Raw genomic sequence first — 26,191 nt, 5'->3', positions numbered from 1 at the left:
CATCATAAATCGAATAAAGGTTGGCTGCTGGTTATTGTTAGCAACTCGGACATGGACTGCTAACACCCGATAAAAATTCAAACTACCTACTAATTTGAACATCTCATATCAACTGATCAAATTCTAAGTTAATTGCATCTCTTTGATTATGCCATTATGGGTACTTTTTGAGATAATTAACTCATTAACTTATGTCGAGGCCTTGAGCATTCAAGGTTTTAAACACAATTGATCTTTGAAAGGAAAGCTCCAGTTTCATTATTTGGAGAGAAAACAAAAAGAATCGTTTGACAGATAGCACCGGCTCTATCGTGGGAGGCAGCGACAGCTTGCTGTAGTTATAACTTGTCATTCACATTGCCAAAAATGTCTGCTACAGTGTTGGTTAGATGACGCCTCTTCATCAAAATATCCATCCATACCCAGTATCCAACAGCTCAACTTGGAATTATTTTCTCATAACCCAACATAGACTTCACATTGACGACTTTGGCTGTGCTGATACTGTAAATATGTCCTCACAGGACAACGAGGCAAGGCCAGCGTTCCATGCCAGACCTCCTAACAGACCTCCTAACAGACCTAACAGACCTAACCGGAGCTTGTCTCAGGGTAATAGAGCTTTCTGCTCACTGGAACCCGGAAGGCAGTCTTTTAAAGAGCGTTCAGGCTGCTGCACGCCACAAAAGCAACTAGTATTTTGATTAAACTGACGATGCAGTCAGTCTACCTTTCAGTCTGTCTGTCCATGTCTGCAGTGCTGAAGAAGGCAGTCTATTAGAGTCTACCTTTCAGTCTGCCTGTCCATGTCTGCACTGCAGTGCTGTGCTGAGGAAGGCAGTCTATTAGAGTCTACCTTTCAGTCTGCCTACTTGTCTGCAGTGCTGTGCTGAGGAAGGCAGTCTATTAGAGTCTACCTTTCAGTCTGCCTACTTGTCTGCAGTGCTGTGCTGTGCTGAGGAAGGCAGTCTATTAGAGTCTACCTTTCAGTCTGCCTACTTGTCTGCAGTGCAGTGCTGTGCTGAGGAAGGCAGTCTATTAGAGTCTACCTTTCAGTCTGCCTACTTGTCTGCAGTGCAGTGCTGTGCTGAGGAAGGCAGTCTATTAGAGTCTACCTTTCAGTCTGCCTACTTGTCTGCAGTGCAGTGCTGTGCTGAGGAAGGCAGTCTATTAGAGTCTACCTTTCAGTCTGCCTACTTGTCTGCAGTGCAGTGCTGTGCTGAGGAAGGCAGTCTATTAGAGTCTACCTTTCAGTCTGCCTACTTGTCTGCAGTGCAGTGCTGTGCTGAGGAAGGCAGTCTATTAGAGTCTACCTTTCAGTCTGCCTACTTGTCTGCAGTGCAGTGCTGTGCTGAGGAAGGCAGTCCGCCAGGAGGCAGAGAGCATCCCACCGCTTCTATTGAGGAGGAAATGGGCCGGATCCATTTCCACTTCACAGTCACAGTGGAAGGCAGTTCATGCCGGGTCACATGACTTGTCCCCCACTGTGTTTGACAGGGAAAAGAGAGCTGTTCTTGAGCGGAGTGTGCAGACAGAACAGTTCCCCCTTTAGCTTCACAATCCTTTAGCTGAGTCCTTTCTGTTATTGATTTTGATTTTAGGGGATGATTTTGGTTCCCTTACAGATGTTCTGTCACAATTCATCCATGTCTCTTATGTCTGTAAGGGCTCATGGAGAAATAAACCCCAGCGAATTTCAAAATGAAAAATATAACCATGTGGCGTTTCCACACATTTAAGTGAACTGAGGTCAACGAGTCACCGTTATTGCATAAATATGACCAATGAACAGTGAAATAATTGGCTTGGAGGGGCATTTATTGAAAACTGGATGGAAAAGTACCATGTCATTTTCAAACATCACTGCATTGGAAATAAACAATGTGCTAAAATGCATGACCGGCTGTTTGAAAATAGACCACAATTAGAATCAACCAAATTATTTGCTTGATCGTCGTGATCATGATTTTGAGCTAGGCTTCATTTCACAATCATCACATCACAAAACACATTAGTGAGTTCTAAAGAAGTTGACTATGTGAGGAAACCAGACACGATACTCATCAGAGCTGTAGTGGAACAGGAAACGCTCTTTTGAGATCGAGGGCAATGTAAACACAACCGGGTTTATTTTCTCTCTGTCCTCTTCTGTGGTTCACAGAATTTGATTATATAGATCTGGGCTAAACCTTTACCCAGCAATCTTCTTCATTCAACTAGCAAACCACTCAGTATGGTAGTAGGCTGAACGGCAGTTTTTTCCCACTCTCTAATCTATAAAATGCATTGTTGGCATATCATTTACTTCCTGCAAATGTATTTGTACTTTGTTTCTCATGGTTTTGCTGGTGCTTACTTGTTGTAGCATGCTCAGTGTTAAACGGTAGCAGCTCATTCATATTTGATGTGTACTGTGTGTGCGCAGAGTGGTTTTTTTTGTCAATAGAGAGGAGGAGGGTTATCTCACCTTCTGTTTCTCATTTCCCAACCCGGATGCTAAAGATGATCTCCTGCGGGGGGGCCGGGGGGCACAGTTCTCTCCCTCTGCTGGACTCGGCACGGGTCAGAGGGGAGGAGAGAGTAATAATTGCTCAGTTCTGGTGTCCGTGGTTTGCATAGAGCAGTGATACTCAACTTGCGGCCCGGGAGCCAGATGCGGCCCGCGATAGGGTGCAGAGTGGCCCCCCGACAATTTCCTAATTCACAGTGAAAACTAAGGTTAAATAAAATTTGACTGAGCTCCAGCTAAATTGTGAAATATGGCTGTCTGCTCGCCACCCAGGCACTTACAGTATATGTATTAACTATGCAAAAAAATGTGAGACTAAACTCCGGCTGACACCCCAATATCCTACAATCTGCTACAGAAAAATTAATATTAATGTTTATTGACTAGCCCCTTGCCTCCTGTCATTTTGCAAAAGTGGCCCCCAGGCAAAGCAAGTTGAGTATCCCTGGCATAGAGTCTTTACTAGTGGCTGTCAATCAACAGGGAGAGATTGGCTCTGCCCCTCGTGATTGGTCGAACTTGCATACGTTCCCATCGAGGCGGAGCAATTAAACGTGCACATTCCTGGCTGCAGGACACTATCTGCTCCATGCAGCTTTCTCCTTTCTGCATGTCTCTCCAATCCTGTGGCTGCCAACAGATGTTGTGTGAACTGAGGCGGTCAGGCCCTCCTGCAACATCAGACCAGTGTGACATTCCATGCCTTTTTGTCCTCGACTTTCATGGTTTTGCTAAAGATGCTGGCATGATATAGGCTGGAACTTGCAGCACAGGATCACAGAGGTGCGCTTGTTTTACTTCTGGCAGCAGCAAGCTAACAAGCTAGGTTGTGTGCATTATCCACTGATTTGACTGAGGAATGCTAGCAATATTCCTAGTAAAATAGTATGCCATTATGTGAAGAAACATGCAGTGTGAAGGTTTATCCTATAGAGATAAACACATATTGGGAGTGTACGCTCTGAGCCTCTGAAGGCTGTGAGTTGAAGCTAGGAGTGAGCGTTTGTGTTTTGTCAGCGTCAGCATCTCCAGGTGAATAAGTAAGTGTTCATGTTTTTGCTGCTGAGCTATTTTGATATGTTAACGATGTCCTCTCACCACTTTTTGCTGTGGGCAATCGATGCTTCAGATGAGTTGAGCGCTCCGATGGGAGAGTTACATCCCTCCTTCCGTTAAGCCATGCCATTATTTCTGAGCCGAGTGAACCATGGTGGGTGTGATGGAGTATGGTCTGAGCACAGGAGGGCCATGGTGGGTGTGATGGAGTATGAGCCGAGCACAGGAGGGCCATGGTGGGTGTGTGATGGAGTATGAGCCGAGCACAGGAGGGCCATGGTGGGTGTGTGATGGAGTATGAGCCGAGCACAGGAGGGCCATGGTGGGTGTGATGGAGTATGAGCCGAGCACAGGAGGGCCATGGTGTGTGTGATGGAGTATGAGCTGAGCACAGGAGGGCCATGGTGTGTGTGATGGAGTATGAGCCGAGCACAGGAGGGCCATGGTGGGTGTGATGGAGTATGAGCCGAGCACAGGAGGGCCATGGTGGGTGTGTGATGGAGTATGAGCCGAGCACAGGAGGGCCATGGTGGGTGTGATGGAGTATGAGCCGAGCACAGGAGGGCCATGGTGGGTGTGTGATGGAGTATGAGCCGAGCACAGGAGGGCCATGGTGTGTGTGATGGAGTATGAGCTGAGCACAGGAGGGCCATGGTGGGTGTGATGGAGTATGAGCCGAGCACAGGAGGGGGCCATGGTGTGTGTGATGGAGTATGGGCTGAGCACAGGAGGGCCATGGTGGGTGTGATGGAGTATGGGCTGAGCACAGGAGAGCCATGGTGGGTGTGTGATGGAGTATGAGCTGAGCACAGGAGGGCCATGGTGTGTGTGATGGAGTATGGGCTGAGCACAGGAGGGCCATGGTGGGTGTGATGGAGTATGGGCTGAGCACAGGAGGGCCATGGTGGGTGTGATGGAGTATGGGCTGAGCACAGGAGGGCCATGGTGGGTGTGATGGAGTATGGGCTGAGCACAGGAGGGCCATGGTGGGTGTGATGGAGTATGGGCTGAGTACAGGAGGGCCATGGTGGGTGTGATGGAGTATGGGCTGAGCACAGGAGGGCCATGGTGGGTGTGATGGAGTATGGGCTGAGCACAGGAGGGCCAAAACAATGTGTCATCTCTGGCTGCACGGGTGAGCAGCCATGCGCTGTAAGAGAAACGCTACACAAGGTGATTTCATTGATGGTTCCTTCCTTCTCTCTGATTGAAAATGTGTTAAGAAGATGTGAAATCATCTGCTGTAGTGCTTAGTTGGAATGAAAACCTGCATACTCTCTGTCCTCCCCCTGTTCTAGTGCATAACCTGGCAAACTGGAATAGACCAAGCCATGAACTAGGTCTATTAAAGTCAATGGTGTATGAAGGAGGAAAGTATCTCATTATAATGATACACATTTCTCGTTATGAGATACCAACATATCTCGTTATAACGAGAGACACCAAGAAACTTTCAAATGTTATAATAATGAGTGAAAGATCTCTAATGAGAAAACAGCCTATGGACATGGGAGAAATTGAAAATGGCCCGTTTACACGATTTAATCAAGTTGACTAAACTCATGGAATGAGACAACAGCAATCAGATGGGGGCATCATGTTACATGGATCCATAGTACCATAAACACATAGGCGCACACACTCTCTCTCTCTCTCTCTCTCTCTTTTTCTCTCTGTCTCTATGGTGTTAAGTCTCCATAATGGGATGCTGGATGGTACAAGCTCCACACTGCATCAACACCAAACTGCTCAGCCATGTCACGATGCTCAGCACTGCAGCCAGCTGGCTAATAATACAGTCAACACTACTCGTCCAGACTGAGCGAGAGACGTCATAGTGACATATTGATTTTAGGCTTTAGAAACTGTGTGATATTTTCTTAATTTGGTAAAGAACTTCCTTTATTTTACATGCATCTTTTACACATACATCTTCTGCCATAATTAGGCGCTTATTTTCCTATGTAAGATGCTTTCCTGTGGTAGCACAGAGGCCTGCTGCTGTGTGCAGTCTGTGGGTGTAGTTTATGCAAATTCTGCATCAGCATAAACTGTAGCCATGAAACATTCAATTCTGATGACTTTATGAAAAGGAAAATAACTGAGGATACAGACACAAGAATATTGGTCGATCTCTATTATTCATACAAGATATGTCCCATTTTCAAATTCACACGCTAAGGACAACAAGACAGGGGTAGCATCTAATGTTGGCAGGGTTAATCTGGTTCTATGGTCGATATTTATAATGATATAAAAGACTTGTTTGTCGTAAGTTTTATTTTGGCTATAGCTTGAATTGTGCTTATCACCACCAAAGACATTTGGCATCTCATTGCTATCAGTTTCTTTTGCATAATAATGCTGTACATGCATAACAAATATTTCCACTCCTTTTACTGATTGTGCAATCATAACCCTGTTGTCATCTACCCAACTCACCGCCACTACAGATAAATAGCCTCTTAGCATGTCATCAGGCCTCTGTGGTCACAGCAAATACGGCAAAAAGGAGACAAATCAGCTCATCACACAAGGCTTCACACAGACCTGAAATGAGACATCAATATTAATAGAATAGAATGTAAGCTTTTCATTGTCAAACCAAATTCAAAGTAAATTTGCTTTGTGCAGACCAGCATAGAAGTCAACACATTTCAGTCCACACAGGCCACTAATCCACTCAACAATAACACATGGAGAAATAGAAAATGGTAAATATGCCATGTCCACACGGAGACGGAAGCGATCTTTTTTTTTTTCGTTTCAGAAAAGTTTTCCATAAACATGGAATCGTTTCAAGAAATGTGTGTATCCACATGAAACCACTGAATACCACTGAAACCGCTGTAGAATAACAGAGAATAAGACAATCTCGTCAATAATGGCATACAACCTCTAGGGGCGCACAGTCTATAATGTGTATCTCACTGTAGCGAGCAGCTGAAACCCTTGGCTTTGCGGGGAGGTTTGCCATGTCGATGAATAAAATGATTAAACCTACAGTATACAGGCAAATGCAGAGCTGTTAAGCAGGGCTGATGGTCTCCCTGTAGCCTACAATATAGAACGTTAACTATCGGTGACGTTCCTGATATCATCCACTTCCATGATCTTTAGACATGTTGCAAACACATCCCAGCCTATTGGCCGCTCCTGCACATCACAGCACAGGCTAAATGATGCAACATAAATATACATTATATAAACTCATGGCATAAATGTGTTTTCATTGAAAAAGTCGCGTCAAGTAAGCTAAAGTCTTGTTGGAGTGGACACGAGCGGGATATCACAGACATCACAGTGCAACCTGTGTTCGTCAAACCTCTCACTTCCCTATTCACGTTGTATTTACGAGGGCTATATATAGGGCAAGAGAGTATGTCGGTTACACTCAGGGTTTACATTTCATTTCATTTCATTTTGTCCAATATTAAAATATTCCAGAATTGCATGTTGTATTAAAAATAAATATAATTTCTATCTAACACGTTAAGCCTGATTTTGTTTGTGTTATTGTAAAAATGTAGCCGCCGCTAAGCCTTCTGGGAAATATCCGATGAAGGGAGGGGGTGGATGGGAAGAGTCAGCTGTGTGGAGCCCTGAGGATGTTCTACACGCTGTTCTCCGTGTCCTCCACTTGTTGCTGACGGTGGTAATAGAGGAGCATTATATTTTGCTGCAAGATCCCCAACAGGCTCAGTAGCTACTGCCATGATTGTTATTGTTGCTGGTGGAGAGAGGTGGGGCTATGGCGTCATCGTTTCAGGAAAGATGCGTATGGGTTGTAAACACGGAAATGCAAGGGTGGCGTCTTCAGATTTAATCACTCTGGGACCCGTTTTGAAAAATTAGCGTATACTCCCAGAACGTATAGTCCCAGAACGCAGTTCCATCTGGACGAAACGTCTATATGACAAAAAACTTTAGCGGATACACCTAAACTCGTCTCCGTGTGGACATGGAAACTAGTATAAAAATACACATCAAGGAAATAATGTCTTTGCCTGTTGGTCCCACACCCATAAAGTGCCAATGTTACCATTTGCAAATTCCTTGTTTTTGCTTGCAAACCTTGATTACAAAATAAATGCATTTTGTAGGTCTGGAGAAAATGTCGAGTATTTGCTACCCCTGACAAAATATAAAGACAGATACGCAATCAGTGACTGTCATTCCAATTTAGGAGGCTAGCACGCTAGTGGGAATTTTATGAAAATTGTACTGATTGAGTTGCCAATCTAGCCGCACAAAAACACTCAAGCGACCAAAAACAAAACAAAAAATCTTCGTCAGTGATAACTCACTAAATCACAAAATAAGTGTGTTTGTGTGACATGGTGTGGGACCAGTCAGAATGCTCTTCTGGGGTTTCAAAAATGTAACACGTCACAAAACCAGGACATTTGATGGACTTACAGAGATTTCAGAGATGCTACCTAGTGAGAAGAGTCCATTTTCATTAATTCAAACCTTTTCCTATCATGTAGTATTGTCACTTGTGGGTTTGGTTTGTGTAAATGTCACCATACTGCTGACTAATCATAGCTCTCTCTCTCTCTCTCTCACTCTCACTCTCACTCTCACTCTCACTCTCACTCTCACTCTCTCTCTCTCTCACTCACTCACTCTCTCACACTCACTCATGAAAGTGGATATGAAAGTAACCAGCAGATGTAATCTGTTGGTTACTTTCATATTTAAACTGCAGACAGGAGTAAGTAGGCCAGGACAATGAAGGCAGTCAAGGCACTTAATCCTTCAAGATTTAAAGATGTAACACCCCTGCAGAGGTTTGCTCCACTCTCCTCAACCTGTGTACTAATGTACACAGGCAGACTTGTATGTTGTTAAAGGGATAGTTCCATTTTCTTTAAGTCTAGCCCTATTTGCTACTTACCAATGATGGTGTTGATTGGTAGAGTTCTTTCTCAGCATAATCCATGCTGTTCCTCATAGTAGCTCTGGAAAGTTTGGCCAAAATGAATGCAAGGTCAATGGTCCTGCTCCTGTACAAGCTGACTGAGGCTTATTGAACTGTACTTTGTGTGTTTCCCCTAGAAGAAATTTCAGGCCTGGAGGGATTCCGAAACGTACCCCGACCGCAACGGTGGGGGCCCTCGCTGGCGACGCTAAACTTTTAGCTAACCTGTTCGCATCTATGTTCGCAATGGCATCCCAAGTATCATCATACTATTATGGGATGCGATGCGAACAGTTGTGTTGTGGGATGTGCGTTTCCCAGGCAACGACACACATTGACACGTTTTGGCAAAATGCTTTATTGTTATGAATGATTTGGCATCTTCTATTACTGTCAACACCAGTATTGTTGTATTGTAATAATATGCCATAAAGGTTTATTGAAATTTTGGGGAGAGCAGGAAAAAAATCGGGGGGAAAAATGCATTTCCTCCTCTGGCCTGGCGGGGGCGTCGTTGTAGAACGGTGGGGGAAACACTGCTGTGGATGAAGCACAGTGGATGGAATTTTAATGAGCTTGTACATACAGGAGCGTGACCCCATTGACCTTGCATTCATTTTTCCTACAAAATGACAGGAACTGAGTAGAAGTTGGGCCATCTTGCTTGAAATCCCATGGTCTTTGACTCTACCTCGCGGTGAGAGAAGAGAAGATGGCTTATCATTCATGTGAAGAGGACTCCAGGATAAATGACGTTCAAACAAACATGACGGATAATTAATTCAGTCATCATCAGGGGGGACACTTGCAAGAGTCATCCTGACTTCTCTCTCTGTGTATGTCATCAGTCATCATCACTGAGTCATATTACTGTAAGGGCAGATTTAAAAAGAAAGATAATCCACTGCCCAAACAACATGGCATGGTACCTCAAACGTCCAATAGAGAAAGGCCTACTACTGTATTCACCTTATGTAGCCCCGCCCACTTGACCCAGTTGTGTTATGACTTCCTGTTCAAAACACCGTCTGTTTTACCTGCTCACTAGTACTGTACTGTCACAGGAAGTGTCAACACAATAGCAAGTACTGTAACTGGCTGAGCCCTGTGTTGGAACATAAGGTGTTTCAGAGCAGTTTCAGACCGGCCTGTCACTCTGAAAGTCTGTTTCACCGCTACATAATGGCATAGATAGGGAGGAAATCAAAAGGCACAGTCTAGCATAAAGGTTCTTTGTTATGTAAAATGTTAGATCATAACTCAGTCAACCCCAGGGCCGGTCTGTCTTTAGTATAAGAGCAGCCATTCTCTGCAGCCTAACCCATGACTGTCTGCTGAAAAGGACACACATATTTCGCCAATTTGCCACATCCTGAATAAAAAAGGCACAATGTTAAGTGTTTGTTGAACTGTCACGTTATCCCGTTGTAAATGACTTGTGCTGTTACTTACCTCTAGGGAAGATGTTACTTACCTCTAGAGAAGACTTTCTGACCAGAAAGAAAGGGATTGCTCAAGATTTTTGCTCATAGTCTAAAATGAAGCCATCATCCATCACCGACATTGAACTTCTTCTGGTCATCCAACTGATTTTGTGCCTTTTTTTTCACAATAATACTGGTTTATTCTTTTCTGGTGTGTATGTGGGGACTCTCTCTCTCGTAACGGACAAGCCCGTCTTTTATTTTATTTATTTATTTTACCTTTATTTTACCAGGCGAGACAATTAAGAACAAAATTCTTATTTACAATGTCGGCCTGCCTCATAAGGGGAAAAGGGAGGAGGGCTAAAAGATCAAACATGTTAAAAACAAAGCACATAAAACTACAATTAAATCGACAATTAAATGAGATGCAACAAAACAACAATACGCATTAAACACAGCAGTAAAAAGCACATAACACCATGTCACACGAACACCACAATACATGTATGCGGCCACAACACACTCATGCTGACGGTGGCCGGTGAAAAGTGTCCTCTGCATTTAACCCATCCAGGCATGTCCTTTCCTCCGGGGGGCAGGCCAGGAGCAGTGGTCGCTTTCTCGTACAGCGCCCGGGGACCAACTTCGGATGTTGTCGTCACTGGTCGGATGACGATGACGATCTGATCTTCTGCATGTTTTTAATGGGGGGGTTATATACGGAGGAACCCCCTGGGGGAGCACGGGGAGAGCATGCAAACTCCACACAGAGAGAAAGGCCCTTACGACGAGATACCCCACCTGGGCAGTAGGCACTGAAGATATGGGGGGGAACACAACCACAGCGCTCAGTGTCCCAGGCGAGAATCGAACTCAGGACCTTCTGACTGTGAGGCGACAGCGCTACCGACTGCACCACCGTACCCCCATAGAGTCCATACCAGAGAAATATGATTGATCTTGATCTCCAAGAGAGGAGGAATTACACAAGTTCAACACAGTACTCTCTTATCATGACCCACCAGCTGGCTTGAAGCAGCATACCCACCTGTCTGTATGCAACCTTCTCCCACAACAGATCTTTGGGAGCAGAATGTCAGGCTGTGTCTCTATAGAGAGGCGAAGTGAACGTCACTTCCTGCTTTTCTTCCTGTACCAGCACTGAAAATATCAGACTGTTGGTGAACGGAGAATAACGTAACTTTTTTGATCCCATTCTTTTGATCGCATTCTTTTTTGATTGTTTGACAATTCAAACGGGATAAAAAAAAAACACATTATTCTCCGTTCACCGCCATTCATATTTTTTTTCAGCGCTGGTACAGGGAGAAAAGCAGGAAGTGACGTTTCACTTTGGTTCTCTATTGCACAGCGCCTATTGAAAAGTGATGCGCTGCCCGCCCAGAACCCAGCTTTTATTAATACTTTTGTTTTCGTTTGTTGTGTAGCTTTATGCCAGTATATAGAGGCTACTAAATTCAGAGATGGGGCCAGAGGAAACCTGGCGAGTGCAGATGAAGGTAACCCCCCCCCCCCACACACACACACACTCCTCCCCCCGTTAACCTGAGCTCAGCTTCTAACCTTTAACCTTTCACAGCAGCCCTGTTTTGTTGTCGGCACAGTTCTATTCTGCACAGGTGTGGGGACTGTCACTGCTTTCTGTTTTTGTGCCCTTCTGATTTCTCGTCCCTCTTCTCCCTCACTCCCCTCAGCAGCAACTGAACAACAAGCCAATATTTGACAATCACTGCTTCTGTTTCGCGCTCTCTCTCTCTCTCTCACACACACACACACACACACACACACACACACACATGGTGTTTGCCTGCACTGGTGTTGCTTGGTCAATGTTGACTCTCCCCCTTCACTCTGAATGACTCTTTTCAGTGCTGCCTTCCTTGCATCACTTCTGCTTTCACGCTGGGTTCCAATCAACTTGATTTGTGCTTCTTTTTCGATGGATTATTTTGCAAGTTGCTTTGCATTGCCATTAAAGCTGTCACGGGACGCATCCACGTTAAAGCCGATCTTTTCTTACTTAGGCTTGTTCAACATTAGGCTTAAAACGTTGGAATATTAGCTGCCATCTGTAGGAGTATTTGATCGTGATTGTGATCCATAATTGAGGAGAAAGAGGATGCGGATGACAGCTTTAATATGATGCAATGCAGTCTTCCTCTCAAGATGAAAATGCTGACTTGCTCTTTTCCTCTGGAGGTGTGCCTGCAGCACCTCAAGCCTGCTTCTGATAAGACTTCAATGTCCCTCTGCTCCCTCTCCTCTGTCTGTTATTTGGTTTCCTGTGCTGACCCCTTTCCTCCTTTTTGTCTTGCTCGATCTGTTTCTCTTTCAGGTGAGAATTTTGAGCAGAGTCCACTGCGAAGAACCTTTAAATCCAAAGTTCTCGCGCACTATCCAGAGAATGTGGAGTGGAGCCCATTTGACCAGGATGCAGTTGGCATGGTATGATCTCTACTCTACATAGTTGTCAGTTATCATTTTCAAGATTAAACAAGGTTCTGCTAGAGCAGGGATGGGCAACTTTGATGATAGAGAGGGCCACAAAAAATGTCCTCGCTACCAGAGGGCCAGATTGTGACCGTGCACTTCCACCAGTAGCCTACTGTATCACCATCACTCCCAAATACAGCTACTAATCTGATGAAAAGGACTGGTAATCAAAGTTTATTATACCAACATTTATATTTTTCATATTCAAATTTAGTAATTCTTCCATTCAGATGACACCAGAAACTCTGCTCTAGCTTTAAAACAGCCCGCTACAGCAATTTGATGGGGTACATCACCCAAATATGTCATATTAACCAGATTAGTAATGTGCATGTGCAAAGTGCATCCTGGATAGTTTGTTACAATAGCGTTAGCTCAAATGCTAACGTTAAACAGTATGTGGATGGACAATGCTAACGCCATAAGCGCCATGTTCTGGGATGTACAGTAAAATAAAAACAGATTTGGGTGATCTAACCCAAAACGTCTGCCTTGTCATTTTTGACCCAGGGGCCACACTGAGTGAGGTCGGGGGCCACATGTGGCCCGCGGGCCGCCAGTTGCCCACCCCTGTTGCCCACCCCTGTGCTAGAGTCTCACACCCCTCTCCGTCTGCCTTGTTTAACCCGGCACTCTTTCCCTGCGTCCTCCCTCAGCTGTGTATGCCAAAGGGCCTGGCCTTCCGCACGCAGGTTGACTCTCGGGAGCCTCAGTTCCACTCCTTCATCATCACCAGAGAGGACGGCTCTCGGACCTACGGCTTCGCCCTCACCTTCTTCGAGGAGGTGACCAGCAAGCAGATCTGCAGCGCCATGCAGACCCTCTACCACATGCACAACGCCGAGCAGTACGACATCCTGCACACCCCCACCTCGCCGCGAGCGCCCGAGGACCGGCCGCGACACTCGCTGCCCCGCCCGCACCCGCAGCCCCAGCACACGCTCCACGCCGCGCCCGCCATCTCCCGCCTGCAGCGCTTCAACTCGTACGACATCAGCCGCGACACGCTGTACGTGTCCAAGTGCATCTGCCTGATTGCGCCCATGGCCTTCACCCAGGCGAGCAGGAAGGTCCTGCAGCAGCTCCACCAGGCCGTCACCTCCCCCCAGCCGCCGCCCCTCCCCCTGGAGAGCTACATCTACAACATCCTCTACGAGGTTCCCCTGCCGCCCTCGGGCCGCTCCCTGAAGTTCTCCGGCGTCTACGGGCCGGTGGTGTGCCAGAGGCCCAGCACGGCCGAGCTGCCGCTCTTTGAATTTGCGCTCGGCGAGATGTTTGATCTGCTGGGGGTGGAGAACGTCCTTCAGCTGTTCACCTGTGCCCTGCTGGAGATCCAGATCCTGCTCTACTCACAGCGTAAGTAGCTACTACTAGGCCTCCATGGCTGAAGTGCCACGGCTACGGTTACGCGTTGTTGTTGTTAATGCAGCTTTTATCGTCCGGTCAAGCCAGGAATGCATTATGTGACAGGTCCCAACACAGAAGTCATATTTTGCTCACATTATCAGCTTTTCAAAACCAAGGAGCGAAGTGGTCAGGCTTGCATTTGGATCAGAATGATATGTAGTGAACAGAATACACCCGCAACACACATACATATATTATGAAGAGTTGGAGTGGGAGAGCAGGATAACCTAATGCATTATGCATAACAGCTACTTTCAGGGAATTTCAAGTGGACATACAGCAAAGTGATCTCATAAAATCATATGTTTAGTGTTCGAAGCCGACCAAAACATCTCCGACCAAAGCATATCAAACGATATAAAATGCCCTGTGTAAGATTCAGCACAACTCAGTGGAAAACCGCTACAGTACTAGAATTATGCTACAATTGTGTGGCTAGCTCAGATGTGAAGGAGCTGAGCCTTGAGGTCAGCGCTGATCATAAAGATACTTTTGCTCCTAAAAGATAACTTATGAAGAACACAATTGTTTTCTCAGTCTGTCAGGTGTCTAACCTTCAGATTGTTATGCGCTTATCTTAAGGAAGAGGTTCTATTAAGAGAAGAGTTTGGAGCGGTTCTTGTCCACCACATTAGTTTTGTCATCATCATTGCTAAATTAGCAATGATGTCAAAGCTCGTGTAGAAATGTAACCATAGCCCGTCATTGTTTTAGAAATGAGAGAACCTACGATGAATGGTTGTTGCATCAACATGATGGGAAACGCCTCTGACGGGCAATGTTGCTGAGAGGTTTTCAGAAGTGTAGCCGTGTTCGTCCTCGAGGAAAAGTAAGCAGCTTGAATTCTTTAGTCATTCTAGTGTCTCCATTAACGTTATGTTGAGAAGATGTTCATAAAGCCTTTAGATTTTCTGGGTGACACTTGAATTGTTGGAGCTGTAGCTGAAGAAAAGGGTGTTTATCTCTGGCCATATTATACTAATAATACATCATATGATTCAATGTTGTGTCAATCTTGTGTTCAATCAGCTCGTTGTGCTCTTGGCAAGGTGTCCTTCAGCAGGATACTAGGCGTGACAGATGAATACACTGGAGAGGAAATATGACGCCTCATGTTATCACTAGAGTTTTATTCTGTAATATGGCTTAAAGAAATCTTTAGATATGAATCTTAATGACAGCTGTTGTGTAGGGACAGAGCTTAGTATATATGATATGCTCAGTGCAGCTATCTGTTATCCAGCAGATGATGGAACCTGTTGAGTGCTTCCATTAAAGAAACGGCCTGTGAGCTCTAGCTTGTGTAAATGTAGTTAATGTACATCCGCTCCCCCGTCACAGGCAGCGCCCACTGCCAGGACCTGTGTGTGTGTGTGTGTGTGTGTGTGTGTGTGTGAGGCCCATTTGAACTGCTGGGGTGAACAGGCTGGCATACAGCAGTGTGCTGGTTTCTGTGATCAGTCCCTCTTTGTTTTCCTTCATTCTAAAATCTAAACCCACACAGAGAGAGAGAGAGATCCCCATATTCATCCATGAATAGTAATTGCTAAATACAGATTAGACTAATGCAAACCATACTTTGCTATATACATATGCTTTATATTTGCTTTATGTATATATATATAGATAGATATATATCTATATATATATATATATGATGCGTGTCATTTTGTCGCCTCTATGACATCACTGGTGACATCATCACTGGACTTATATAGCCTCAGCCAGGACGGATGACATCACTGATGACATCACATCATTAGGTAATTGGGGCAATCGCCTAATTAAAAAATCCGGCTCCATCAGGTCACCCTCACGGGTGCTCTTTACACCCCTTGAACGTTTCAGCCCGATCGCACGTTAAACGGCACAGCTGTGGCCGGCGGACAAAAATGTAAACAAACATTGCCCACTTGCTCCCTTTTAATATAGCGTAGATATACACACACTGTACTGAATATGAGAGAAACGTTTGCATTCATATCATTCTGTACTGCAGTATGTCATGCTCAAATCTGTATTGAACACCGGAGGAGTGCAATGGATGTGAATGTGTGAACGTGTAGAGGATGCTGGAGCTGGCGTGGTGATTGGATCCATTACAGGGCGAGGAAAGCTAAATTCTTTACAAAACGCCAGAGGCCGGGGGGGGGGGGGGGCGGAGGAGAAGCTCTTAAGGGGCAGAGCCGTGGTGTTGCTAGGCAACCTTAGACAAGAAGGATGGCAGTGATGCAGGATGATTATTATTGGTTGGAAGTGACATCATGCCTCTTCCCCCTTCCCCACAAGGCTGATCACTGCTGAGTGTGTGAAGAGTGTTGTTGTGTAGAGAGTTAAGCCCTACTGGTTTTCCGCTGAGAAGAGATGAGGGATTGTTAGGGAAAAAACACTACACACACACACACACACACACACACACACGCAAGGGAAAGGGATGCTCTGCAAATAAGGAGATGACTGCGTGTGTGGTGCGCTAAAAATAGCACTAATTCATAACTGTTAAAAAAAAATTCCCTGGCTGTTTTCCCCCACAAAGATAATCAGTATCTGCTGCTTTGCCTGCCTACCTGCCCAGAGCTTCTCATGCATCACTGTTCACCATTACCCCCATCATTCTGTCATCGGGGCTAAGATACTGGAGGTTGTGATGAGCTTATCTTGAGTCATCAGTAAGGATCATTAGATCTCCCTCTGTTCCAAATCTGATGTATTAATGAAAGAGTCTGTGACCAAACTATGCTAACTGTCAGAGCTAGTTCTGCTCTGCTTTAGCATGGTGGATAAATACAAACATCAGGGCCACATAGGATCAGTGCTGCTTGCCCACCACAATTCCACTCTTCATCAAATTTGTACACGCGTCAGCTTTTTCTTTTTTTACTACCTCTCCTCCAGAGATTCTGTCATTTTCATTTTAGTCTGTGAGTCTCGAATTCACAAAATGATGCAGCTCATCATACTAATTGCACTGACAAACGTGGGACAGCAGCCAGGGTCACAAAATGCTGGAACAAAATCTAGTTAATGAGGACTACTTCTATGGAAAAAAAATTACAAAATATATGTGATTTGCTGGTTTTCCCATTTGCTTAATAACAAATGAAAACATTAACTGATCAAAATCAGTAAATAATCTCCACTATTGCCAAGGTACCGACTGGAGCTGTTCAAAGGACTCCAGATAGAGATTTCTCTCACAACAAGCCATATGTTCAACTTAGCAAACTGCAGGAAGATCTGTAGCAGTTTCACTTCTCTATGTCCATTATAGTTTAGCGTACATTGCAATACTGCACGGATGCAAGTCCAAATGGCTACCAATCTTCTCTCCATACAAGAGAAAGTTTGTTTGATGAGAACAGGGTGGCTTCTTTCTCATTGTGTTGCATGTGTTTTTGGGAAGGATGATGGTGAAAGGTAGGAGTTTCCGTGGGCACGCACAAAAGTGTGACGTGCCGCAGTGTGTGTTTGTGTTTACCTCTGTTTCATGTGATGAAATAGAGAGGCAAACTGAACCGTTTTGGTCCGAGTGAAATGTTCTATGGTCTCTCCTGTTTCTAAATACAGTATAGCTGAACCGTTTGGTTAAACTATTTTTATAAGCATTTTATGAAATGTCTATGGGAAAATAAATGGCGGATGAAAATCTCTGGTACTGTGCTGAAGCAGGAAGTGACGTTCCACTTTGGCTCTCTATGGCTTCTTGTGGCCTAGTTAGTACAAGAGGAGACAGACAGGCATGATGTTAGTATTCCTGTCCCCATCCTGGGAAAGGTCGCCTGATGAGAGGGAGAAAGAGGGGGAGGCCCAGGCGGGGGGGGAGAGACTGTTCTGGTTGTCCAGCACAAGCCAGGCCAAAAGAAGGAAGAGTGGTTATTTTGGCACCATAGCGACAGCGACGGAGCAGCTGCTGAATATAGGTCTGGATAATAGATAGCACAAGAATGCTAGACGAAGAGAGGCCAGATGCTGGTTTACATGTTTGCTAACACTTGACTTAAGTGTTTGGCAGCATGACCGCATGACCGAGTGACACTGAATGAGCTCATGACAGAAGGAGGTCACTTACTGGCTGTCATCACAGCTAACGAGATTGGTCATTGATCCAAATCCACTCCTAGATCTACAGGTCACTGAGAGAATAATGTAAACAAGCAGATTAAAGCCTTCACATGGCACTGACCGTAACGGTGTGGCGTGTTCTCCTCTTTTGGCACGTTAGTCCACTGAGTTCCTAGAAAGAAAGGCCAACATTACTAAATCGCTGCTACAGTATTACTAAATCATGACTAAATCATGATGACTAAATCATTGTGACTAATAAAAGAATGTCTGTGAGGATTATCTGTGCTCTCTCTCCCGTAGTGTGTTCCAGAATATTGCATACCTGTTGACTTTATCATTAATTGTGTCTTTGAGCAGGCATTTGGGCCTGCAGACAATGTCCTGATTATGATGTTGAAAAGACTCGATAAGTCCCTGTCATCCTGTCACTGAACTAAACATTGGGATGAAAGTGATCACTTAGCATCATGTTAGCTGTACTTATGATTGACTTGGCTCTTTATAACTGAGCCTAAAAACAAGCTCAGAAATGTAAAAAAAAACATCCATTTGGTCTATCTTTTCATTTGGTGATCGTCTCTTCCTCTCCTCCCTTCACTTTGTGCGTGAGACAGATTACCAGAGGCTGATGACGGTGGCCGAGAGCATCACAAACCTAATGTTCCCGTTCCAGTGGCAGCATGTCTACGTGCCCGTGCTGCCCGCCTCCCTCCTCCACTTCCTGGACGCCCCCGTGCCATACCTTATGGGCCTGCACTCCAACGGACAGGATGACCGCACCAACCTAGAGCTGCCACAGGAGGTGCATTCAAACAGACACACGCTCATCACAGTTTCGTCCTATATTGTGTTTGAGCGGTTACCGTTTCATTCATTTACCTATAAATTGTGTTGCTAGGGAACAGTTTGAAAGCAAGCTTATTTCCTGTCAGCTATTGTTTTAGCAAACACTGCAACAGGAAGTCAGCTGGGGGCGATCAAGGTAAAACGGTCTGTTCTGTTCTGCCCTCACTCACACCTGTTGTGAAACTAGATGACCTCATTTCACGGCTGCATGAATACCTCTGCAGACTTGTGATTACTTGTTTTGCTCGGCATTTTGCCAATTCAACCAAAAGGGGGAGGTAGACTCCAAAAGTTGACTGATTATTTTTGCTCAATATTTCAGTGGATGAATTCCGTCTTGTCCCTTTTTGAAGGCGGCATACAACCATCCTTTTGATCGTGTTATTTATGATCACAACAAGCAGTTTTACTCAAGCCGTTCTGCATACGCGCACACACCCTTTTCATGTACAGGTGATGCAGGCCATGGCGCACAGCCAGGATTCTTTTCTTCTTGGGTGTCACCATCTTGATTTTTCATCAGCAGAGTGGGAGGGAATGGGTTGAGTCCTTCCGCACCTTCACGTGAGATGAGAGTTCCAGAGCCGCAGCTCTGCCTGCTATTGGTCCGTGATCGGCAAGCTGCATGATCACTGGACAGGCGATCTGTCAATCACCCCCTTTTCTATCATCTATTTGACTCCAAACGGGCGAGTTATATAAAAATGTCCACCCCCCCCCCCCCCCTACAGTTGTTATGAAAAGGTGAAATTAGCTATTTAGACCAAAACCGTGTTTCGGTCTGGGGGAATGGGGGGAATGCCTACTGCCCCCGCCGCCTAGTGACCATTCGTGGAACTACAGCTTTTCAATTCACTTCTGCATCCTCAGAGGGAAGGGGGTGGGCTTGCCCACTGGGGTAAACACAGTTTACCCACCACTTTGAAATGAGGCAGAAGGGGAAACAAGGTGGGTAAACGACTCATGTTGGACAGTTTACCCACCTCTATATTTACCACTACACCCCTGGTTATAAATGCAGAGTACATAAGGTGTAATTCAGGAGTATTCCACAGTCCGTTGCTGCTAGTCACATCATAGTGGGCCAGGACTAGTAGTGATATTAGCAGGGCTTGTAACTTTTTCAGGTATTACCATCACCAGTATGATCATGTTGTGACCACGGCTCCGTCTTATTTCAGGCTAACTTGTGTTTTGTGGACATTGACAACCACTTCATCGAGCTGCCGGAGGACCTGCCCCAGTTTCCCAACAAGCTGGAGTTCATCCAGGAGATCTCGGAGGTGCTCATGTCCTTTGGCGTGTCTCCTGAGGGGCACCTTCGCTCCAGCGAGAGCCAGGCCAAATACAGGGGCTTCCGCACCGTCGACATGGTGTCCGACAAGCGCAACGGCAACCTGGCCTCGCCGCTCAGCTCCTACCTGCTGAGGGAGAACGAAACCATCGCCAGACTGCAGGCGCTGGTCAAGAGGACAGGGCTCAGTCTAGAGAAGGTGAGAGCTTCTCCCAGTGAGGAAATCTGACATGGAGTTAGGCCTGCACAACAACAGTGTAAAATCATATATTGTGATTTACGGTTCTTTGAGTCACAATCGTAGAACATTGGCAAATGCAAATAATCAAGACCTTTATATATGATATCTAAAGTGCAAAAACGTCAAATTCAATAATATAATCACATTCAAGTTGAAGCCCCTGCAATCAATGTCAAATTAGCTTTACAAAAGCAAATTTCTATTTATTTTATTCAACAAATCAATTTTTTTAATTCAACAGTTCTATATGAGCTTAACAAAATTCAAATCTCTGCAATTCAATTACAATCTCTGCTCTTTCCATATCTAATTATTTTGTGATTTTGTTTAGACAACTTTAAGTCATTTCAGTTGGAATGTTTTGCATCGGTTAGTGTAGAAATGTTGCTCACTGTTGGAGAGATTCCTCTGTAAATCTCTTCCCCACAGCTGGAGTGATGTGAGCACCAGCCTGAAGGTACAGCTGTAATTGGCTGCTGTGCAGCCTAATTACCATTAGCCTTGAACATTTCAGAGAGAGCTGTTGGTAATAGACAGTCGTGTGATGGAACAGTCACTTAGTTTAAAGGCTGATGGATGGATGAATTACCTGCTAACTAGGAGCTGTCTCTGTATTAGTAGGGGTGTCACGATACTAGAATTTCTACTTCGATACCGATACCATGTCTGTCCATGGGACGGACAGACATACGCTTCTCCATAATCTAGGCCTGATTAAAAAAAACTTTAAAACTTTGGACTTATACAGCAGATGACCCCTGCTCTAGTCATCAGCCTATCAGAACACTGAGCCTGTTAAAGCAACAAATACCCACCAATGATAGGGAGGGAGAAATTAGTAGTATGTTAGATTTTTCATTCAGAGAAAGCACTGCTGGTAACCATACTGTTGCAAATGAGTGCTATTTCATCCGTTTCAAATTTTTTGTATTGATACTTATCGATACTATCGATACCTGTTGTAAATGAGGATTGTATCCGTTTCAAATGTTTAGTATTGATTTTTATCGATACTTCTGACAACCCTACTCTGTATGTGCAGCCTAATCAGCTTATGCCCTGGTGGCCGGCATTAGCTTTCCCTGAAGGGATTGCCTGATAGTGCGCGTGTAGCTTTCCAGCTAGAAGGTCAGGCCTCACAGATGTTCACTCTTATCTAAAGTCACTGCACAGTTGGAATGAAGGGAGCGAGGCAGTGATTTATCGGGATATCTTATGAGGTTAGTGGGTCATATAGGTCATGTCATTGGATTGTGACTTTGTTTCTCTGCTTCCTCATTATTGCAGGCATACTGTACAGCGGTAGCCGGTGTTATTTTGACCCGCTCGTGCGGGCATATGCAAAGCAGCCACGATGCCATGATAAATAAGGAACGTGTGTTTCAGTTTGCGTTGGTCCATAAATCAAAACAAATGTCCTTCACTTCCGTTCCCATAACCCATAACCCCACCGCTCCATCAGCTGCCTGTGATAACAGTCACATAAGATCACATGAAGAAAACACAGTGGACTTCATCTTCATCAAGCCTCTAGTCATAACCTTGTTGTACCCTGTCTCTGTCTATAGAGACACTGCGGAGAGCGTCATCATTCAGAAACCACGCCCAAAACTGGGGGAAACAAAAATACCCCCCCCCCCAATCCTGCCGTTCTCCTATGTCGCGTGCATGGTCGCATGTTGCACACAAAGATCATATATACAGAAGATGAACACTCCAACTTAGATCCACATTTTTCTTCTCGCCAATTCTCAATGGCTTCCTTGTTTTGCTAGGGAGTACAAAAAAACTTTAATTGGCGATTTTTTACATTTGTTGTCTGCGCAGCCCACCACACAACAGCTTTTAGCTATGTTTAATTCAAGGAAAATGACGCTGGTGTATGGGAGTGAATGGAGAGCTTTCCCCCGTGATGGGCGTGGCCTATTTCATGCAGTGTCTCTATCTATCTTTTCTTCATGTTGTTATTTGTTCCTTTGTGTTTTGCATGTCTGTGTGCAAATCAGCTGGAGGTGAGAGATGACGCCAGCAGTAATAAAGACATACGGGTTCAGTGTGACGAGGACGAGCTGAAGATGCACCAGCTCAACATCCACGTGCGCGAGGTCTTCGCCAACCGCTTCACACAGATGTTTGCCGACTACGAGGTGTTTGTCATCCAGCCCAGCCACGACAAGGAGTCCTGGTTCACCAATCGAGACCAGATGCAGAACTTTGACAAGGTGAGACCAGCCGCTTGGGTGTGAAGGGTTCATGCATATCGAAATTCAAATGTACCGAAATCCAAAAATATGACAGTATGTATCGTGGGGCAAAAAAAAAAGATTTGCGATATTAGTTACATTTTGTTATTATTATTGCAACTTGTTATAATGACAATTTTTTATTGTTCTTTACATTCTAGCGAGCCAGTGCTACAATGATTTGAAATAAACATGATTCTGCACTTTGTTATGATTGAACTTTTATTTATTACATCGTATTGTGGTTGTATCAAATTGTGAACCCCATATTGTGTATCGAAAACCGTCCCTATTAAATTGTAAAGTATAACTGAGTAATTGGCACACACTAATGGGATTGATGCATTCCAACCTTTTGACTTATTATTATATTTCTATATATTTTTGCCCTGCAGGCCTCCTTCCTCTCTGACCAGCCGGAGCCCTACCTGCCCTTCCTGTCTCGTTTCCTGGAGACTCAGATGTTTGCCTCCTTCATCGATGGGAAGATCCTCTGCCACGATGACGAGGACAAGGAGCACACGCTGAGGGTGTTTGACTCGCGTGTGGATAAGGTCCGCATGCTGAACGTGCGCACGCCCACTCTGCGCACCTCCATGTACCAGAAATGCACCAACATCGAAGAGTCGGGTGAGCAAAAAGAGTGATGAGCTGTGACGAATATTTGTTTTTATTTGATTTAGAATTTGTTTTTTTTTAGTTTTCAATAAGAGAAGACAAAACAATGAAAAACAGACGGAAGGTGTGATGAATATTTGATATTTGTTTTGATTAGGTGATATATAGCCAGTGTTCAGTTGAAAAATGAATGATTTGATCAGTATTTCCTGACTTGACACGAGTAAAAGAAAACAAAAGTCTCTATAAACCTTCAAATTTGATGCCCGAGTGAGTGTGGGAAGTCTGAAACGCGCTTTTCCACAATAGTGAGCATACACGAGTTAGATGGTGTCAAATGTTGACCACCGTGGACAGCTGTTCTGACTACTTAACTGACTCATAACTGCTGTCTTGTTTGCAGACAACCTGATTAAAAAGCGATATGAAAAAGCCGATTTTGTCGCCCCTGGACCTCATCCCATTGGGCTAGAGAACTACGAGGCCCACCTTAGTAATCATTTGTTCTCATTGCTTCAAACATTCCTTGGTGGCAAGTCTCTGAATGTGCTTGCAATGCATTATGTCAGATACACTCATGGAGGATTGATTAATATCTTTTCATCTTGTCCACACAGTGACTATCAGCTCCACCACAGAACACAATGAAAAAGTGATTTATACAGAAGACTTGATAGGTTATATAGTTTTGCCTATCAAAATATATGTATTCAGATTCCTCTGTGAGATCCACAATGCATTGCAAGCATGTCAGTCCACACTAGGCTTGGTGAGCAGAATCCTATTAACAATGTTATGCTATCACTGGTCCTTATGTGGTGGTGTGATCACTCAACATGCAGGTGAATGGGCTAGAACAGTGGTTCTCAAATGGGGGTCTGGGGACCCCCAGGGGTCCTTGAGGGGGTTCCAGGGGGACCCCACTCAAAAGGGGGGTAATGTATTTTCGCTATAATTCCATTCACACAATGACTATTTTGGTCATGGGTTTTATTCACTTTCTGTAATAAAACATCTAAAAGCATCAATCTTATTATCATATGGGGGACCGTGGGACAAAATCCTATCAAATGGGGGTCCGTGGTCTAATCTTTGTCAGTTTAGGGGTCCTTCATGTTAAAAGATTTGAGAACCACTGGGCTAGAAAATGTTCTAATCAGAGATGAGATTTGGGGCATTAAGTCCTCGTTCCTGTAAATCACAGCTTCAGACAGTGTGGACTTGTTTTTCCCAGTCTTATCTGCATCGCTGAGGGAAATCAATTTTAGGGCTCTCAATTTCTGTGGAATTTTCCTCGTGTTTTATATCATTTTTTCATCATATCCTTACATTTCTCACATGGTCTTTTTTTCCCTTCATTTGGCATATTTGCCAGCTAGCTTGCAAAACATTACAAGGTTCGGTTTAGATTAAGCCTACTTTTTTCATCTTTCAATTTTCTCCTTTGTAACACTGCGCTTTTTGTTGTGTTTATCCAAATTTGACAGAATAATTGGAAATGTATGTTAACTTTGCAACCCATGTTAGGCTTGGATAAAACTCTGAAAAACACTATCTAGAACTCTTGTTCACGGGCGAAAGTGAGCTGGATGTTTGTAAGAAGTTCTTGGTGGTTTGGGGTGAAATGGTATCTTCATGTCTAGTCTAACTTGCCCTCTTTCTTCTGTCATCAATGATTGACTAAATGAGAAACTAAAGTCTAATTTATACTAACTGCGGAGTGTCCGGTTTTCGCGGAGCGGAGGCTCTGTGCGGCGAGCGCGGCACTCCGCACAGGCTCTGCGGAGGGACTGCACAGAGCTCCGCGCTCCTCTCAAAAAATGTAACTCCGCAGAGCACACCGCGAGCTCGTGCAGTCAATTCCGAGGCTATGATTGGCTAATGTTTGCTATGGTTTGTATAGGGAAGAAGCCTCCACAAACTGACCAAGTGACCGATGAAATCAGTGAAAAATGAACGGGTTTGAGCGTCGCCACATGAGCGAGGGAGCAACATGATCCTTTTCTCAGTCATGAAGGAGCCCATTTTAGAGTGAATAGCCTACAATTTACTACGTCAATAAAAACGATTTGAGATCGAAAAAATTAAATGCAAAGCACATAAACAAGAAGACAACAAACTTACTTGCTAAAAACAAACTGAAAATAGCCTACAATTGCACTAGGATTAATTATTCGCCGATATAAATCAGGATCACACACGGAAGAACTGATGTGACATTTGCATTCTCGCTAAAAACACAACGGGAGCCTGGAGGGGATTCTCCGCTCTCCGCAGACACTGCACTCCTACCGTATTTACCATAAAAAGATGTGCCTCTGCGGAGAGAACGGTCTTGCCATGAACACCGCGGACACCGGACACTCCGCAGTCAGTATAAATTTGCTTTTAGAAGTCTCTTAACATAGTTTCCGCAAATTATTGGGCAAATTATTCTTCCCACACAGGCGAAGACAGAGAAAACAAAACACTGCATCCTGTGATCTAACCATCCCACTCACCCTCCCTCCTCTACAGAGAAGGCCATTGAGATGAGAGTGTCCAAGATCGACCACACAGCCCTGCACCCCCACCTGCTGGACATGAAGATCGGTCAGGGGCGCTACGAACAAGGCTTCTTCCCTCGACTGCAGTCTGATGTGCTCTCCACTGGGCCCACCAGCAACAAGTGACTGCTTCTTCACATTGCTTTCACTTTCACTTTCACATTGCACTGTCATTCCTAATGATGTTTTCAAATTAGAGCTGCAACGATTATTCGATCGACAGAAGAAAAAAAATCAACAACTATTTTGATAATCGTTAATCATTTTGAGTAATTCTTTAAGAAAAAAAAGTCAAGATTCTCTGATTTGAGCTTCTTAAATGTGAATATTTTCTGGTTTCTTTACTCCTCTATGACAGTAAACTGAATATCTTTGGGTTGTGGACAAAACAAGACATTAGAGGATGTCATCTTGGGCTTTGGGAAACACTGATCAAACGTTTTTCACCATTTTGACATTTTATAGACCAAACAACTCATCGATTAATCGAGAAAATAATCA

At 44.6% G+C, this 26,191-nt stretch overlaps 1 protein-coding gene across 2 annotated transcripts in view; it reads left to right on the top strand.

Annotated features, from left to right (window-relative positions):
* The window catches only part of dennd5a (DENN/MADD domain containing 5A), a 45,626-nt gene that overhangs the window by 6,185 nt on the left and 13,250 nt on the right, over positions 1-26,191 (top strand). The window contains exons 2-10 of one of the 2 annotated variants that reach the window (XM_083651164.1): positions 11,365-11,436; positions 12,273-12,382; positions 13,087-13,786; positions 18,517-18,704; positions 19,930-20,241; positions 22,290-22,505; positions 22,922-23,156; positions 23,548-23,637; positions 25,662-25,812. In XM_083651164.1, the coding sequence (XP_083507290.1) occupies positions 11,365-11,436; positions 12,273-12,382; positions 13,087-13,786; positions 18,517-18,704; positions 19,930-20,241; positions 22,290-22,505; positions 22,922-23,156; positions 23,548-23,637; positions 25,662-25,812 (2,074 nt within the window). The remainder of the gene's footprint in view (positions 1-11,364; positions 11,437-12,272; positions 12,383-13,086; positions 13,787-18,516; positions 18,705-19,929; positions 20,242-22,289; positions 22,506-22,921; positions 23,157-23,547; positions 23,638-25,661; positions 25,813-26,191) is intronic. The other variant, XM_083651165.1, reaches the window with a different exon arrangement.

Source organism: Poromitra crassiceps (assembly GCF_964638095.1).
Source record: "Poromitra crassiceps genome assembly, chromosome: 14".
Taxonomy (NCBI): Eukaryota; Metazoa; Chordata; class Actinopteri; order Beryciformes; family Melamphaidae; genus Poromitra; species Poromitra crassiceps.
Note: the sequence above shows the minus strand (reverse complement) of the source record. Positions and strands in the feature narration are given on the sequence as shown.